Below are 17,580 nucleotides of genomic sequence, written 5' to 3'. Positions count from 1 at the left end.
CTTTCAGACTGCTCTTACTGCCAGAAATTTCTTGGTTTGCCTTTGAATGAGAACTCAGGCAAATTCTCCCCATCTCTCGTCGAAATGCAGGGATCCCTTTTGATCAGTGACCCATCGGGGAATTAGGCAAAAAGGGGTGCAAAGCGGATGGCCACACCACCCTGTGAGATAGACCGTCTCAAAGGCTTCTGCGAATTTGTCTAATAAGCCATCGCTACATCTTGTGGGTAGCGAATTCTCTTAGCTAATGATACATGATGTACTTCCTTTGGTTTTTCCCGGTAAGCGAAATCAAGTAGGGGAAAGAGATGTCTTCTGAGAAGCACGTTGTTAGCGATCTGCCACAGGGCAGGCCCTCTCAGGGGTTTCAAGGGGGGCTTACTAGCTCATGCAGCTTCTCCTCCTAACGAACCTGGGTTGGTGGTCTCTCTGTACGAGACCCTCGACCAGACAGCTTTCCTAACTGCAGGGACCTGAGAGCAGTGCCCTCAAGTCCCACTTCTGGGAACGGATTAGATCTACAGACCACAATTCCCTCCTTAGAGATATGCAAGATCAATGAGATCATTTGGGGGAAATTATATTTGTGGTATTATTATTATTATTATTATTATTATTATTTATTATGCTGCCCATCTGACTGGATCTGACTGCCACTCTGGGCAGCTTCCAACAAATTATAAAACCACAGTAAAACATCAAACATTAAAAACCTCCCTGCCTTCTTATGCCTTCTAAAAGTTAGATACATTGGTACCTCGGGTTAAGAACTTAATTTGTTCCAGAGGTTCTTAACCTGAGGTACCACTTTAGCTAATGGGGCCTCCCGCTGCCGCCACACGATATCTGTTCTCATCCTGAAGCAAAGTTCTTAACCCGAGGTACTATTTCTGGGTTGCATTTAAAGCACTGTGATACCACTTTAAAGAGTCGTGGCTGCTGCCAAAGGATTCTGGGAGCTGTAGTTTCTTAAGGGCACTTAACACATGGTGATATGCACTGATCATTGTAATAATAATAATAATAATTTATTATTTATACCCCGCCCATCTGGCTGGGTTTCCCCAGTCGCTCTGGGCAGCTTCCAAAAGAACACTAAAATACAATAACCTATTAAACATTAAAAACTTCCCTAAACAGGGCTGCCTACAGATGTCTTCTAAAAGTCTGGTAGTTGTTTTTCTCTTTGACATCTGGTGGGAGGGCGTTCCAAAGGGCGGGTGCCACTACTGAGAAGGCCCTCTGCCTGGTTCCCTGTAACTTGGCTTCTCGCAGCGAGGGAACCGCCAGACGGCCCTCAGAGCTGGACCTCAGCATCCGGGTAGAACGATGTCATGTATCCCTAAATGTCCCGAGGGCCTTCTGGCAGTTCCCTCCCTGCGATAAGTGAAATTAGTGTTTCATCTTAGGAGGAGGTGTGGCTGTGTGACTATTTTGAAGGGCGATCCTGCACTTCTGCAACTGCTACTACCCTACTGGTCCCAGGGTTAGGGGCGATGGAAGTCCACAATATCTGGAGGGCAGCTGCTTGGGGAAGGCGAAGGCTCTTTTTAAATGTCTATGCAGCTGCCTATCAGGCTTCTGGGAAGCTGATCCCTCCCCCGGTGGCAGCCAGTAAACAGATAAACAAGAGGAGTTCTTACCAGGTAATTTATTCCATAGATCACAGAGAGAGACAAAGAAAGTCAGCCTCCCTAAAATAATGGCTTTGCTCCACCCCCCCTCCGTCTCTCCTATTGTACGTCACCCTTGCACCGGCTGATCTCAGCTTTCTACCTCAGAGCCTTCTGTTCTCCTACTCTCAATGCCCACCTGGTCCTGGGAGGGGGGGGTCAGGAATGCTTCCCAAAGACACCGGATCTGTCAGCTGTCTCTTCCCTGGGATTTTCTTCTTCTTCCTCTCCCAATATTTCCCAGCTTCTCCCCTCTGCAGCCTCTGAACTATGACCTTCTGCAAACCGCTGTTCTAAGTCTATACTGTCCCTTCTGTTCTCAGGAAGGTTCAGGAGAAGCGGGGAGGGCACCATTCCTCCTCAGTCCAGCCCCTGACACGACCCATCTCTGCAACCATTTCTAATCTGGGAATATAACGGAAGTTCTTTGATCCCGGTCACTGAGAGGTCATATTTGCCCATTAGTTGGGCAGCGTAAAGTACCCAGTTTTTAAGGGGTAATCCATCAGAGAGCTCAATCAGGCATTTTTTTTGCTAGCCTAGTGTTCTCCAGGTGTTGAACTCTAAACCAGATTTTTAGCACCTATAATGACAAGGTCCTCTGGCCAGAACCCCTCTGACATGATTTTATATTTCCTCACAGACACAGGTAAGTCTGTGACCTGGCGTGTAGCACTCTTTGCAACTGCCGCTAGGAACATTAGAGCAAATTATATAGCCAAGGTAGCCACCAACTGTGAAGGAGATGAATTTATTTGACCCTATCTACATCAAGCTATATTCTATCTTTATCATCAAACTCTGAATATAATTGCACATTGTATTAATTAACATTTTTTAATTTATCAGTGGCCATGTGATAATTTTAGCTTGTAAATTTTATTGTTTAATGTCTTAACTTGTATATTAAGGTACTGTTATAGCTCTGTTTAGAGTAGGTAATATCTTGATAATATAAATGTTTTAAGTTTTTTGTATTAATCCAGTATGAGGTAAAGGTAAAGGGACCCCTGACAATTAGGTCCAGTCGTGACCGACTCTGGGGTTGCGGTGCTCATCTTGCTTTATTGGCTGAGGGAGCTTCTGAGTCATGTGGCCAGCATGACTAAGCCGCTTCTGGTGAACCAGAGCAGCGCACGGAAACGCCATTTACCTTCCCGCCGGAGTGGTACCTATTTATCTACTTGCACTTTGACGTGCTTTCGAACTGCTAGGTTGGCAGGAGCAGGGACCGAGCAACGGGAGCTCACCCTGTCGCGGGATTTGAACTGCTGACCTTCTGATCAGCTAGTCGTAGGCTCTGTGGTTTAACCCACAGCGCCACCCGCATCCCTATTAATCCAGTATACTTTCTTTTAATTGTTGAATGATTCTGTGTACATTGCGGCAGCCTTTGGCTATATGCAATAAAACAGACTGACTGACTGAATTTCTAATCTTCCACCGCTGCAGAACCTGAGTGTCGGCGGATCCCTACCGAGAGACGGCAGAATGCCTTGAACTCCAGGTAGCTGAGGTGGTTGGCCAACTCTCCTGCGTCGAGGTGATCAAAAAGCAGGGACACTTTCCTCTTCTTGCCAGAGCCGGGGCTGCTTTGGCAGCTAAGGGATCGGGTCCACGTCCGGGTCATCCTGGAGAAGGAAGCAAGGCCAGAACACCAAGTTAGATGCTGAATACTCTGCTTGCTTAGAGGTAGTAAAGGTAAACGGCCCCTGGACAGTTAAATCTAGTAGAATTTGATTATGGGGTGCAGAACTCATCTCCACTTTCTTTTCTTTTTTTAAATAATATTTATTGAATATTTTATAATTATGAAAAGAAAAAAAACCAATAAAGAAAAACAATACATAAATTCAACAAACAATACATCAACAATAAAAAGAATACAATACAACAATACAACATAAAAAAGAAAACAAAAACATTAAACACACATCCAATTTTTATATCTATATCTTTCATTTGTTTATTTCCTCGACTTCCTCACACCTCCCTTTTTTGTATTCTAGTTCAAATTGCTGGTTCAACAAATCCTTTCCCTATTCTTCAATTTTTGTTCTGTAATTTATCCTAACACATTTTAACTTTGAATTTTCCACTTTATCCCATTCACAATTAATATTCATATAATTCTTAATAACACTTCTGCTAAAACCTTATAATTTCATTCCATTATTCTTCTAACATTCATTAATTTTGCAATATTTCTGTAAATATACTTTAAGAACTCATCTCCACTTTCAGGCCGAAGGAGCTGGCGTTTGTCCACAGGTAGATTTCCGGGTAATTACTAAACCGTTTCTGGCACAACGGAACACCGTGACGGAAATGAGAGCGCATGGAAACGCCGTTTACCTTCCCGCTGCAGTGGTACCTATTTATCTACTTGCACTGGCATGCTTTCAAACTGCCAGGTTGGCAGGAGCTGGGACCGAGCAATGGGAGCTCACCCTGTTGCATGGATTCAAACCGCCAACCTTGTGACTAGCAAGCCCAAGAGGCTCGGTGCTTTGGACCACAGCGCCACCCGCTTCCATGCTTAGCGGAACCCTTGACTGGAAACGCAGTTTGGTCTGAGGAGCGTGGTAAATTACTCACAGTGGAGATGCGGAAGAGAGGAAGAAACAGGAGACTGGGAAAATGGACTCCTGGGGTCCATATGCTGTTCTGGGATGGAAGGAGGGTCTTAAAAAATTTTTTTTAAATGGGGGGGGGCGATGGGAGATGGGGGGGGCCGGGATGGGAGATGCACTTTCTTTTTTTTATTATTGACTTAAGAAAATTATACAGACAGCATAACGAAGAAGCCTAAATTAACTGCCTTCTACCGATAAGAAATAATAATAACTATTACAATAATGAAAATACTAAAAATACATTTACTTCCCCTTTTGAACTTCTATTCTGGTTACAATATATTACTATTCTATAAGAACCTATTATTATATTATATTATATTATATTATATTATATTATATTATATTATATTATATTATATTATATTATATTATATTATTATATTATATTATATTATATTATATTATATTATATTATATTATATTATATTATATTATTATATTATATTATATTATTTATTATATCCTTTGCTGTGCCATATATTATTTTATTTCCCAGATTCAACCTAACCCTCCCCTTCTCCCCACTGCTTCCCTTCACCTGTGTGAGATCTTCCCATCATAATATTTTTTCCAGTTGCTTTAACAAAATAAAATAACATGAAAACTGTTAAATTATAATGACTTCTTTTGTCCTTACACACTTAACACTTGTTAACTACTTCAACACCATATTTCTTCATGTACAGTGGTGCCCCGCAAGACGAATGCCTCGCAAGACGGAAAACCCGCTAGACGAAAGGGTTTTCCGTTTTGGAGGTGCTTCGCAGGACGAATTTGCTATGGGCTTGCTTCGCAAGACGAAAATGTCTTGCGATTCCTGGGGGGGTTTTCCCCTCCCCCCCTTTTTCCCAAGCCCCTAAGCCGCTTAACAGCTGTTCGCTAAGCCGCTAATAGCCTTTTAGCAGCTAATCCGCTAATCCCTTAAGCCTTTAATAGCCGCTAATAGCCGCTAAACCGCTAATAGCGCTAATCCGCTAATGGGCTTGCTTCGCAAGACGAAAAAAACCGCAAGACAAAGAGACTCGCGGAACGGATTCTTTTTGTCTTGCGAGGCACCACTGTATTCCTGCATCAATCCAGGGCTGCTCTAATCAAAAATTCTATACAGAATGGGAATGCATAGGGGAATATAGGGAGAGGCACTTTCATGGCTTTGAGAATCTCTCGAACTCACGTGCCAGAGGTGTTCAGCAGGTGACTGTGTTCCCCTCGGCCCTCTTTCCTCACCACCTCCAAGATCTCTGCAATAGCCTCCTCCAGGTGTGGGTCCAGGTGAAAGGCCTCTGGGTAGTTGAGGAGCCAGTACCTGAAGCCAGAGGGGAGAGGTTCAGTGTGGAGACACGGGGAGACGGGTACCCAGGCAGACTCTGGGGGCAAAGGGGAGGAAAGGGGGTGGGAATTTATACCGGATGAAGTGGCAGATCCTCAACTGGCGCTCTGGCTGTTTCTTCTCAGATGCTTCTTGGTAGGTGGCAAACTGAGTTAAGGTTACACCCCTCTCAAATTGGTGGGCAATGGCGCCGGGTGTTTCTGAGCACAATTCAAAGTGTTGGTGTTGACCTTTAAAGCCCTAAACGGCCTCAAAGGCCCAGTATACCTGAAGGAGCGTCTCCACCCCCATTGTTCTGCCCTGACGCTGAGGTCCAGCGCCGAGGGCCTTCTGGCAGTTCCCTCATTGCGAGAAGTGAGGTTACAGGGAACCAGGCAGAGGACCTTCTCGGTGGTGGAGCCCGTCCTGTTGAACGCCCTCCCATCAGATGTCAAAGAAATAAACAACTCTCTGACTTTTAGAAGACATCTGAAGGCAGCCCTTTATTATTATTAGTATTAGAAATAATAGTAGTAGTAGTAGTAGTAGTAGTAGTAGTAGTAGTAAAAGGTAAAGGTAAAGGGACCCCTGACCGTTAGGTCCAGTCGCGGACGACTCTGGGGTTGTGGTGCTCATCTCGCTTTATTGGCCAAGGGAGCCGGCGTACAGCTTCCGGGTCATGGGGCCAGCATGACTAAGCCACTTCTGGCGAACCAGAGCAGCGCATGGAAACGCCGTTTACCTTCCTGCCGGAGCGGTACCTATTTATCTACTTGCACTGCGTGCCTTCGAACTGCTAGGTTGGCAGGAGCTGGGACCGAGCAACGGGAGCTCACCCCGCTGCGGGGATTCGAACCGCCGACCTTCTGATCGGCAAGCCCTAGGCTCTGTGGTTTAACCCACAGTAGTAGTAGTAGTAGCAGTAAAATTAATATTTTGTTGGGAGCCGCCCAGAATGGCTGGGGAAACCCAGGTAGATGGACGGGGTATAAATAAATAAATTATTATTATTATTATTATTATTATTATTAATTTGCTATCTCTTCAATGTAAATCAGAGGGTTAAGAAGTAAATGCACTGCCTTTGACCTTGCCAGAGGCTAGCAGGTGTGATAGGAATTTTATGGTCTTAGATATATGGTAATGTTCATAAGTGTACCAACCAAGCACATACTTAGATCAGCACAGGAAGACCGACCTGGAACCGTTTTGATTCCAAAACTGAGCAAATGTTTTCTCTGCAAGGTCAAAGTGGGAAACCTCCCCATTGTCTCTTTCCTCACAAATCCCATCTTAAGGGCACATTCAAGATATGAATAGGGCGTGAGCCTGTGACCTGGCCCAGGAACTAAGTATTTATCACTACAAAAGACTGGCCAGGCTCCCCAGGCAATCCAATCAAGTAACCTGCCAGACAGGAAATAAACAAGGATAAGAGAAAAACAATATTGAAATTTCTGTTTTAAGACCACCTTTCCTGTGATGTATCTGAGGGGTGGTCTTAAGTTACACCCCTTCTGTGATGTATGGATGATGTTTCTGGGGGTGGTCTTGATCTACAGGGTGGGAATTTCAAAAGTCTTTATAAGCCCTTGCACAGCATTTTTGTGGGCCCTCCTCCTTTCCTGCGAGCGAGAGGAGCACCCTGTTGCAACAGATCAATAAAGATCGAGCTTACTAGCTCTCTGGTTGGCCTCTGTTATTTTCTCCTACCAATAGGGAACCTATGTAAGGACTCTATATGGGCTCTTGGATACCCCATAAGGGGGAAAGGGCATGTTTTTATTTACGACACGGGGCAGGGGGACAAGGAGAACAGTCTAGAGTGTCCCACTCCTGAAACCTTCTCCCTCATGAGATGCTCCCTTTCCTTTGAGTATGAGGAAGGCCTGGAAGGACAACCAAGGAGACGTTTTCTGTGTTGCAGCTGAAGCAGCTCAGCGCTACCTCCGAAAGGATATGATGTGAGGAGGAGGCGGGCCAATTCTGCAGACGATACCACCCAGCTGTGAGCCGTCAGTGTCATGTTCACCATGAAGTCGCTGGTGCAGAGGTTTCCATCCAGATCTAGAGGGCGAGAGGAAAGGGTGAGGCTGACACAATTGAGGGCAGGAGGGGAGAAGAACAGGACTGGAATTGAAGGGGGTTTGTCAATCTGGTTTATCAATCTGAAGGATGGTTGATATCACCCCAAGATACAGTAACCTCACCCCACTGGTTGGTCTGCCTGGATAATACTCCTGTTATACAAAAATCTCCAAACGGGTCCAAACTTCAACGTCTAAAACTCCTGGAAGAGGACAAGGGTCTAGAGATCACGCTAAGGGTGGCCAAATTCTGTGCGTCTGCCATAAAACTTGTTGTTGTTGTTGTTGTTTAGTCGTTCAGTCGTGTCCGACTCTTCGTGACCCCATGGACCAGAGCACGCCAGGCACTCCTGTCTTCCACTGCCACCCGCAGTTTGGTCAGATTAAACTTAGGGAACAAAATGATTAAGGTTTTAAATGACAATTTTGGGTTATATTTTAGTGATCAAGATTTAATATATATTTTCAACTGCCGCTATATCTGAATTGTCTCTGTTATACCCAATTGCAATTCTATGTATTCCTGTTGTGTTTTATGGTTTTCCTGATATCGTAAGTGAGACGGAACTGGTCTGTGACCGTAATAATAAAATTCATTCATTCACCTGTGGGTATTCTCCAAACCTGTGACTACAAGGCTAGCATCTATAACAGGAAAGCCATTGAACCAGTCCTATTAGTTCCTTTGCAAGATAATGGCCGTTGCTGGCCAGCTAAGTACTGCCATTTACATGTCCAAAGAGGTTGGCCTGTTGCCGTAGAGACAGATGAGTAGGACTTTCCCCACCTCACCTGGCTAGATGCCACACCATCCTAGACTCTAGAGGGAGACCAAACAGGCTGGGGGGGTAGAGCTGTGTGAGAGTGAGTTTTGGCTGGTGCTAGAGAAACAGAAACATGTCTTGACCCAAAACTTTTGACGGGGAGGCAAGACCTGTTGGAGTGTTAATGCTGTGAGCCCTTCCATCCTATGATCAGGTTGTATATATATGTGTGTGTGTGTGTGTGTGTGTGTGTGTGTAAATGAAACCTAAAATGACAAACCTAGACAGCATCTTAAAAAGCAGAGACATCACCTTGCCAACGAAGGCCCATATAGTAAAAGCTATGGTTTCCCAGTAGTGATGTATGGAAGTGAGAGCTGGACCATAAAGAAAGCTGATCGCCGAAGAATGGATGCTTTTGAATTCTGGTGCTGGAGGAGACTCTTGAGAGTCCCATGGACTGCGAGAAGATCAAACCTCTCCATTCTGAAGGAAATCAGCCCTGAGTGCTCACTGGAAGGACAGATCCTGAAGCTGAGGCTCCAAGACTTTGGCCACCTCAAGAGAAGAGAAGACTCCCTGGAAAAGACCCTGATGTTGGGAAAGATGGAGAGCACAAGGAGAAGGGGACGACAGAGGATGAGATGGATGGACAGTGTTCTCGAAGCTACAAACATGAGTTTGACCAAACTGCAGGAGGCAGTGGAAGACAGGAGTGCTCTGGTCCAGGGGGTCACGAAGAGTCGGACACAACTAAATTACTAAACAACAACAACATCCTACAAATATCACAGTATATTTGCAAGGAAACCAAACCCTGGGTAAACACTGGCACCCCTGGAGTCTTTGGCTGTTGGGGTGTGTGCAAAACTATCACAAATGTGTTGTGCAATACTGTCAATTAAACAACATTAAAGTACCCTCTTGTTTGTTTGCTTGCTTAACAGCAACAATTTTGAAATTTACTCGACTCTGACAGAGGGAATATTGTGGTTGAAGGAACCAAGGAAACTGGCTTAGAGTCGGGGGGAAAAGAGAGGTTGCCCAGATATTCTTTTGGTGCAGAAAAAGTCACAGCAGCCCCACCAAATGCCTGGTCCAGGGGAAAGGCCCCAATCCCTCAACCGCCCCTGCCTTTGCCTCTCTCCGGTTTACCAAAGGAGCGAAGGCATTTTTCGATCAGCTCATCCAGGGTGCAGGATCGGTTCAGATCTCCCAAGGTGATGGAGGCCAAGGCCTGGTTGATCTCCCGAGGGTTCGGACAGGTCATCCGCCGCCGACTCTTCCGTCGGGAAATCCTGCCTGCCCCTGGGAGGCTGCCGCCTTCTGTGATGCTGGGAGCTTCGGCTCGGGATCTCCTGCAAAAGAATACTGTTAAGTTGTGGACGAACATATCAGACGCCACAGCGATTCTTCAAACAGCTCTTGTTTATTCACAGGCCCAGAACAGAACTGAACTGAAGGGTTCAGCCAGCCTGCTTATATAGAGCTCCAGTACAACGCAACAGTAACCACTTTCTGTAACCATCCAATCACTGAACGTCACTTTCGAGCCCTTATTTGCATATGTGGACCCGAGTGAAAACTATCTACAGTATCCCCCTGCTGGCCCAGGGTGAGAACTTCAGTACATAACAAATACAATTCCCAAATTGACCGAAGGCGCGAGCTTCGGGGATGTCAACGGCGGTTGTTTTTCGCCTTCAAGAGAGACAACAGCAGGTGCTTTGAGGTGTAAGAGGACACACACACCCGAGGTCCACAGCAGCTGGTAAAATGGACAAGCTGTCCAATTCCTACTACCCCACTCTCAGAGGAGCCTCTCTGTAATAATAAATAATAATAATAATATATATATATATATATATATATATATATATATATATATATAATTTATATCCGGCCCTCCCCAGCCAAAGCCGGGCTCAGAGCTGCTAACATCAAATGTATAATACTGTTACCGGAAAAATCCGAGGGCTCCCTTGGACAAAAAGTAAAGACACCAACCAGAGTAAATTGGAGCAAATCAGCAGCCTGTAGGCTTGGCCTTTATTGTACTGTTGCAGCAGGGTGTTCCCCTCACTCGCAGGAGAGAGGAAAGACACAGAAAATGGTGTGCAAGACCTTATAAAAACTTTTGAAATTCCCCTCCTCTAGGTCAAGCCCACCCCCAGAAACATCATGCATACATTACAGAAAGGAGGGGTTGAGGGAGGAGTTGTGGTGGTAACCTGAGTGTCCTGTCACCTGGCTGGTTCCCCTCTTTCCCCCCTCCCATGAGTCATTTTCTGAAGACAAAAGGTAGTCGCAGTTTCTTGCCCCCTGAGGGGTAATCCAATCACTGTTCTTTTGTTATAGTCCGTGTTGAATCCACTGGTGTATGCAGTCTGTTGTGTTGCTGATGGTCTTCTGTCTGAGACCATCAGGGTTGGCATAGCAACTGGGCAGGGCTCCTGTGGATGTGCTGCTATGCTCAAGGGATTATGGTGGCCTGCATCAAACCTTCCCCATTTTGTAGTCCTTCCTTCATGGAGTAAAATAAAAGTGGAACAGTGCAAATCTGATGTATGGTTGATTTTCTATGAATTTATAACAGAAGTGTAGCGTATGTAGTGTGTGAGTGTGAGTGTGTGTGAAGTCTATACAAACTGAATGTTGGGGGGGGGGTTCCTGCTACAATACATTAACATAAAATCAGACAATCAATTAAAATACATCCTCAAATCAGATCAGGATCAGAATAAAATCCAATCAGATGGCAACCCGCAGATTAGGGTTGGGGACCTTAAATGCTCACCAGGCCCAACTGTTTGTGCCGAACTTATATGGGCCTGTGAGAAAAAAAATGGGAGGCCACTTTCATGCAAGTTCTTACAAAAGGGGAGAGGGAGTCAGACTGAACCAAAGGCCTGGCGGAACAGCTCCGTCTTGCAGGCCCTGCGGAAAGATGTCAAATCCCGCAGGGCCCTAGTCTCTTGTGACAGAGCATTCCACCAGATCAGGGCCACGGCTGAAGAAACCCTGGCTCTGATTGAGGCCAGCCTAACCTCCCTGTAGCCCGGGACCTCCAAGATGTTTTTATTTGAAGACCATAAGTTCCTCTGTGGGACATAACAGGAGAGGCGGTCCCGTAGGTACGAGGGCCCTAGGCCTCTGCATGAGTCCCTGTTCTGGGCCTGTATTTTGCAAGCTGCCGTGTGGTCGCTTTTGCAAGGAAATGTGGGGTGGAGATGCATATGTGAAGGGCTCATGGCTTTGCGCTGTGTGAACTTTGAAAACAACAACAACACCAAACCTTTGCAGGGTGTCAAAACCTAGTTAGACCGGTTTTAAAATTGGCCGGGGGGAACCCTTCCCCAGGTGTGGCAGCACCTGCCTGCAAAATTGGCAGACAGAAGAACTCTTGCTGGGAAAAGGTTAGTATTGTTATAAGAAAAAACTTATCCTTTTTCCTTATGGGTTACCAAAGAGCCTGTATAGCGTCTTTACGTAGGTTCTCTATCAGTAGGAGAAAATAACAGAGGCCAACCAGAGAATATTGAGAAGCAAAGCAGCTAGTGAGCCTGATATTTATTTATTTTTTTGAAAGATATTTATTAAAATTTCAACATATTACAAAAATAAGAAAAAGAATAAAAAGAAAAAGAAAATACAAAGTAAAAACAGTTAAAAACAGATCAGTCTTTCCATGTCTTATCTTTCATTTGCTTGTTTCCCTGACCTCCTCACACCTCCCTTTCTTGTATTCCAGTTCAATTAGTTAATTCAGCAAATCCTTCCCCTCTTTGATTTTATCTTAATCTTTTATCTTAATATATTATAGCTTTAGATTATCACCTGTTAACAATCCATTTTTACATATTCCTTTATAACATTGCTGCTAAAAACCACTTAGCTTCAATCCAACGTCATTCTAGCATTCGTTAATTTTGCAGTATTTCTGTAAATAGCCTTTAAATTTCTTCCAATCTTCTTCCAGTGAGCCTGATATTTATTAAAGCTGTTGCTCCGCCCACACGCAGGAGGGACGAGAATACCCAGAACATTGGTGTGCAAACCATAGCTGTCAACGTTTTCCTTTTTTTAAAGGGAAATTCCCTTATTCCGAATAGGATTCCTCACAAGAAAAGGGAAAAGTTGACAGCTATGGTGCAAACTCTTATACAGACATTTGAAATTGCCTCCCCTGTAGCTCAAGACCACCCCTAATACATCATACATGCATCGCAGAAGGGGCGGTCTACAGCAGAATTGCTCTTGTGCTAGAATCCTGCTTGCTGGTTTCCCACAGGCACCTGATAGGCCACTGTGATAACAGGATGCTGGACTAGATGGGCCATTGGCCTGATCCAGTACGGGTCTTCTTATGCTATTAAACCAAAGCCCAAGTAAGCGCTGCCCCTGCAGTCTCTCGCTGGTGCATGCAACAATATGCAAACAAATGCAGTACAGTCATACACTGGATTGCAGACACTTCAGGTTGCGAATTTTCGGGTTACGGACTCGCCGAATCCCGGAAGTACCAGAATGGGTTACTTCCGGGTTTCGGCAGCTGCGCATGCGCAGAAGTGCTAAATTGAGCTTTGCGCATAGCGCCAAATCGCAACCCGCGCATGCGCAGCGCTGCGGGTTGCGAACGTGCCTCCCGCACGGATCACGAGCATCCACTGTATGATACAAAAGGGGGGGAAGGTATTGCTGCTTCCCGGAACGGGGGCTCAACCTTAAAAGTTTTCACTCTCTCTCTGCCCCCCTCCTGCGTGGCCCTCCTGCCGCAGTGGTCCAATTAACTGCTTGCTAATAATTTACCCTCCTCCTCCCCACCTCGTTCTTGCAATCCTCACTTCCTCAATGAGCAAAGGCTTGGACTTCTGCATTTTCCACCTCGGAGCATGCTTTCCCCACCCCGGTCTCTTGCATTTGAAAGCCGACCAGCCATCCAGCGACTGTACTTGGAAACCCAAATCTATACCAGGGAACTTCCTCCTCTTGCCCAACTTCCTCGTACGCACAGAGCGTGTGGGTCCCCCACCCGCAAGACCGCTCAGCGCTCCTCTCCGACTTTGTCTGCAATATCTCTCGAGTGGGGAAAGATCTCTCGCTCTCTCCTGCTTTGCAATCTTTCCAAACTCCGCTTTTGTTTTCACCTGGCATGTGTGACCACAGCTGTTCCTTTTCCAACGGCTGAGCTTGCTGGATCAAAGCACCCACACACCTACTCGGCGCATGGAACTGAAACGACACCAGGCAACCCACCCGTTTCCGGATTGCTAGATTCACGCAGCACGGGTCTTTTACGAAAGCTAAGCTTCCCCACCCACTGGCAGCAAGTTGAGACACTGCTAAACCTGAGCTGCGAAAGCAGAGCTATGCAAGACCTCGCAGCTTCTGCAAGTCAGGCAGACGTTCAGACATCGGGAGCGGAATAAATATGAGCTGGATGAAAACAAATATTAAAATGCATGTCCTGGTTTTCCCGCAAGTCAAATGGCAGCGACTACAGGGCAGGCAGTGCAAGGTTTTTACACAGAAATTTCTGTTGAATCAGTGGCGTAGCGTGGGGGGGTGCAGGGGGGGCCAGCCGCACCGGGCGCAACATCTGGGGGTTAGGGTTAGGGGGTGCAAATCCACGATTAGGGGGCGCAAATCCACGGGTTAGGGGGCGCAAATTACTTGCCTTGCCCCAGGTGCTGACAACCCACGCTACGCCACTGTGTTGAATACAGTCAGAGGACCACAGCTGTGGATCCCTCAAACGATCACAAAGGATCAGGGAGCGTCAGTTTCTACAGCCGTTTAGAGTTTCTGCAATGCTCATAACAGATTGTGCACAACACCAATGGCACCCCAGGAAACATCGGGGTCCAAGCAGGTGGGCTGGTGTACTTTGTAGTTCCAAATCAACTACAATGGTACCCCGGGTTAAGAACTTAATTCGTTCTGGAGATCCGTTCTGAACCTGAAACTGTTCTTAACCTGAAGTACCACTTTAGCTAATGGGGCCTCCCGCTGCCGCCGTGCGATTTCTGTTCTCATCCTGAAGCAAAGTTCTTAACCCGAGGTACTATTTCTGGGTTAGCGGACTCTGTAACCTGAAGCGCCTGTAACCTGAAGTGTCTGTAACCTGAGGTACCACTGTACTCTATTCCAAACTTAAAAATGGAAAGTGTAATGCCGGTGGTCAACAAAAGAGGTTTAAAGATTCTCTCAAAGCAAATCTTTAAAAAAAATGTAGTATTTACACAGACAACTGGGAAACACTGGCCTTCGGGCGCTCCAGTTGGAGAACAGCCTTTACCAAAGGTGTCATGGGCTTTGAAGACACTCGAACTCAGGACGCAAGGGAGAAGCAAGCTAAGAGGAAGGCATGCTTGGCAAATCCACACCATGATCAACTCCCACCTGGAAACCAATGTCCCCACTGTGGAAGTATGTGTGGATCCAGAATTGGCCTCCACAGTCACTTACGGACTCACTGTTAAGACCATGTTCATAGAAGACAATTTTACTCGGCTACGAGTGTTCGCCGAAGAAGAAGAACTTTGTAACACCCCTATTCTCTGTCTCCTAAAGGTAAAGGGGACCCCTGACCATTAGGTCCAGTCGCCGGCCGACTCTGGGGTTGCGGCGCTTATCTCTCTTTATTGGCCGAGGGAGCCGGCGTACAGCTTCCGGGTCATGTGGCCAGCATGACTAAGCTGCTTCTGGTGAACCAGAGCACCGCACGGAAACGCCGTTTACCTTCCCGCCGGAGTGGTATCTATTTATCTACTTGCACTTTGACGTGCTTTCGAACTGCTAGGTTGGCAGGAGCAGGGACCGAGCAACGGGAGCTCACCCCGTCGTGGGGATTCGAACCGCCGACCTTTTGATCAGCAAGTCCTAGGCTCTGTGGTTTAACCCACAGCGCCACCCGCATCCCCTTTGTCTCCTATCAGGCCCTAATTAATCAGGTTAACTGTCCACAAGGATGCTCAATCTGGTACCTATTGAAGAAGATGCCCATGAAGCCTGCAATCCATCCCCCCCACAGTTATTCGTTCCTGAATCTCACCTGAAACTGAATGCCTTTAGGGAGGTATTTTTATATGCAACGGCTGCAGCTCGGACTTTGGTGGCAAAGGGGCAAAGGGGTGGAAGAAAGAAGAAGTCCTGACAATAACAGATTGGCATAACAAGCTACAAGAATTTGCTGAAATGGCACAGTTGACAAATAGCCTGGGAGACAATTCAAAACAAAAATTTATGGGAAAGTGGGATATAACATATACGGTATGTTCAAAAATACAGTAAAGGTTCGCTATCTATGCTAGCATTCAATTGACGTTGGAGAGAGACTGAGTTGAGAAATAAGACCAAGGGTACATATTGATATAGGAATGTATTAGATAAAATGTAAAGAAATATACAATAATAAGAGTACATTCATTTGTAAAAAAGGAATATACAACGGGATAGACAGGAAGTTAAAAATGTTGGTATATATATATGATTTTGGAATAGTTTTTTGCCCTTGTTTTTTCCTTTTAGTATATACCATATTTTTTGCTCTATAAGACTCACTTTTCCCCTCCTAAAAAGTAAGGGGAAATGTGTGTGTGTCTTATGGAGCGAATGCAGGCTGCGCAGCTATCCCAGAAGCCAGAACAGCAAGAGGGATTGCTGCTTTCACTGCACAGCGATTCCTCTTTCTGTTCTGGCTTCTGAGATTCAGAATATATTTTTTTTCTTGTTTTCCTCCTCCAGAAACTAGGTGCGTCTTGTGGTCTGGTGCATCTTATAGAGCGAAAAATACGGTAGACATTGTATACATGTTGAAAATTATAGTATAATAAGCCTTGTGATGTAATAGGATAATGTTTACCGATGTAACATAAGAACTTTAATAAATAAATGCACATCCTCCTCTTTGGATTCTAAAACTGGACAGCTACATGTGTCCCCGTCCATTTTTTTTTATTTTGCAGTGTGGTGGAATACCGCCCCTTCCCGGAATGGAAGATGACAGGTTTCCCAAGGACTTGGTCTGCGGGCAAGTCCACGGGCAGACCAACTCCGTGTTACAAAGGTGTCTGCAAACGTGATCTGAAAGCTGGCAACGTCAACACACCAGATGGGAATCCCTTGCAGATCATAGAATCCTAGAGTTGGAAGAGACCACAAGGGCCATCGAGTCCAACCCCCTGCCAAGCAGGAAACACCATCAGAGCACTCCTGACATATGGTTGTCAAGCCTCTGCTTAAAGACCTCCAAGGAAGGAGACTCCACCACACTCCTTGGCAGCAAATTCCACTGTCAAACAGCTCTTACTGTCAGGAAGTTCTTCCTAATGTTTAGGTGGAATCTTCCTTCTTGTAGTTTGGATCCATTGCTCCGTGTCCGCTTCTCTGGAGCAGCAGAAAACAACCTTTCTCCTTCCTCTATGTGACATCCATCCTTTTATATATTTGAACATGGCTATCATATCACCCCTTAACCTCCTCTTCTCCAGGCTAAACATGCCCAGCTCCCTTAGCTGTTCCACATAAGGCATTGTTTCCAGGCCTTTGACCATTTTGGTTGCCCTCCTCTGGACACGCTCCAGTTTGTCAGTGTCCTTCTTGAACTGTGGTGCCCAGAACTGGACACAGTACTCCAGGTGAGGTCTGACCAGAGCAGAATACAGTGGCACTATTACTTCCCTTGATCTAGATGCTATACTCCTATTGATGCAGCCCAGATGACCACAGTGCCTAGAGACAGTCAGGTCATGCATCCATAGCTGTGACCAGAGGAGGAATGACCACTGGGAGGAGAGCAGAGAGAAGAAAAGCCATGGTGCATTTGCAGCAGCATAAGTGGACACCTTCATCTGCCCCGTCTGCAACAAAACATGTATCTCCTGCATTGGTGTCTTACGGCCACAGCAGGCGCTGTAACTCTGCAACAGTTTGCACACTCTTTAGTTGTCTCCCGAGACAGACAGATGCCAATCAATCAATCAATCAAGGGATGGATGAAAAGTCCCCACAAGCCCAGGGCCACATGCACAGAGCCGACTCACCTCCTGCCTCTTTATCAGTTGCAAGGCAGGCAGAAGTTCATCAGGCATAGCACAGCAGCAGCCC

At 45.9% G+C, this 17,580-nt stretch overlaps 1 protein-coding gene across 1 annotated transcript in view; it reads right to left on the bottom strand.

The window, feature by feature from the left end:
* The window catches only part of RASGRP4 (RAS guanyl releasing protein 4), a 37,815-nt gene that overhangs the window by 19,763 nt on the left and 472 nt on the right, over window positions 1-17,580 (bottom strand). Inside the window, exons 2-6 of the mRNA XM_083456411.1 lie at window positions 9,628-9,830; window positions 7,569-7,688; window positions 5,719-5,773; window positions 5,487-5,618; window positions 3,151-3,304 (exon numbers count right to left, since the gene is read on the bottom strand). Coding sequence (XP_083312537.1) covers window positions 3,151-3,304; window positions 5,487-5,618; window positions 5,719-5,773; window positions 7,569-7,688; window positions 9,628-9,830 — 664 coding nt within the window. The remainder of the gene's footprint in view (window positions 1-3,150; window positions 3,305-5,486; window positions 5,619-5,718; window positions 5,774-7,568; window positions 7,689-9,627; window positions 9,831-17,580) is intronic.

Source organism: Podarcis tiliguerta (genome assembly GCF_965153285.1).
Source record: "Podarcis tiliguerta genome assembly, chromosome: 8".
NCBI classification, from domain to species: Eukaryota; Metazoa; Chordata; class Lepidosauria; order Squamata; family Lacertidae; genus Podarcis; species Podarcis tiliguerta.
This window is presented reverse-complemented; position numbering and strand designations above follow the sequence as displayed.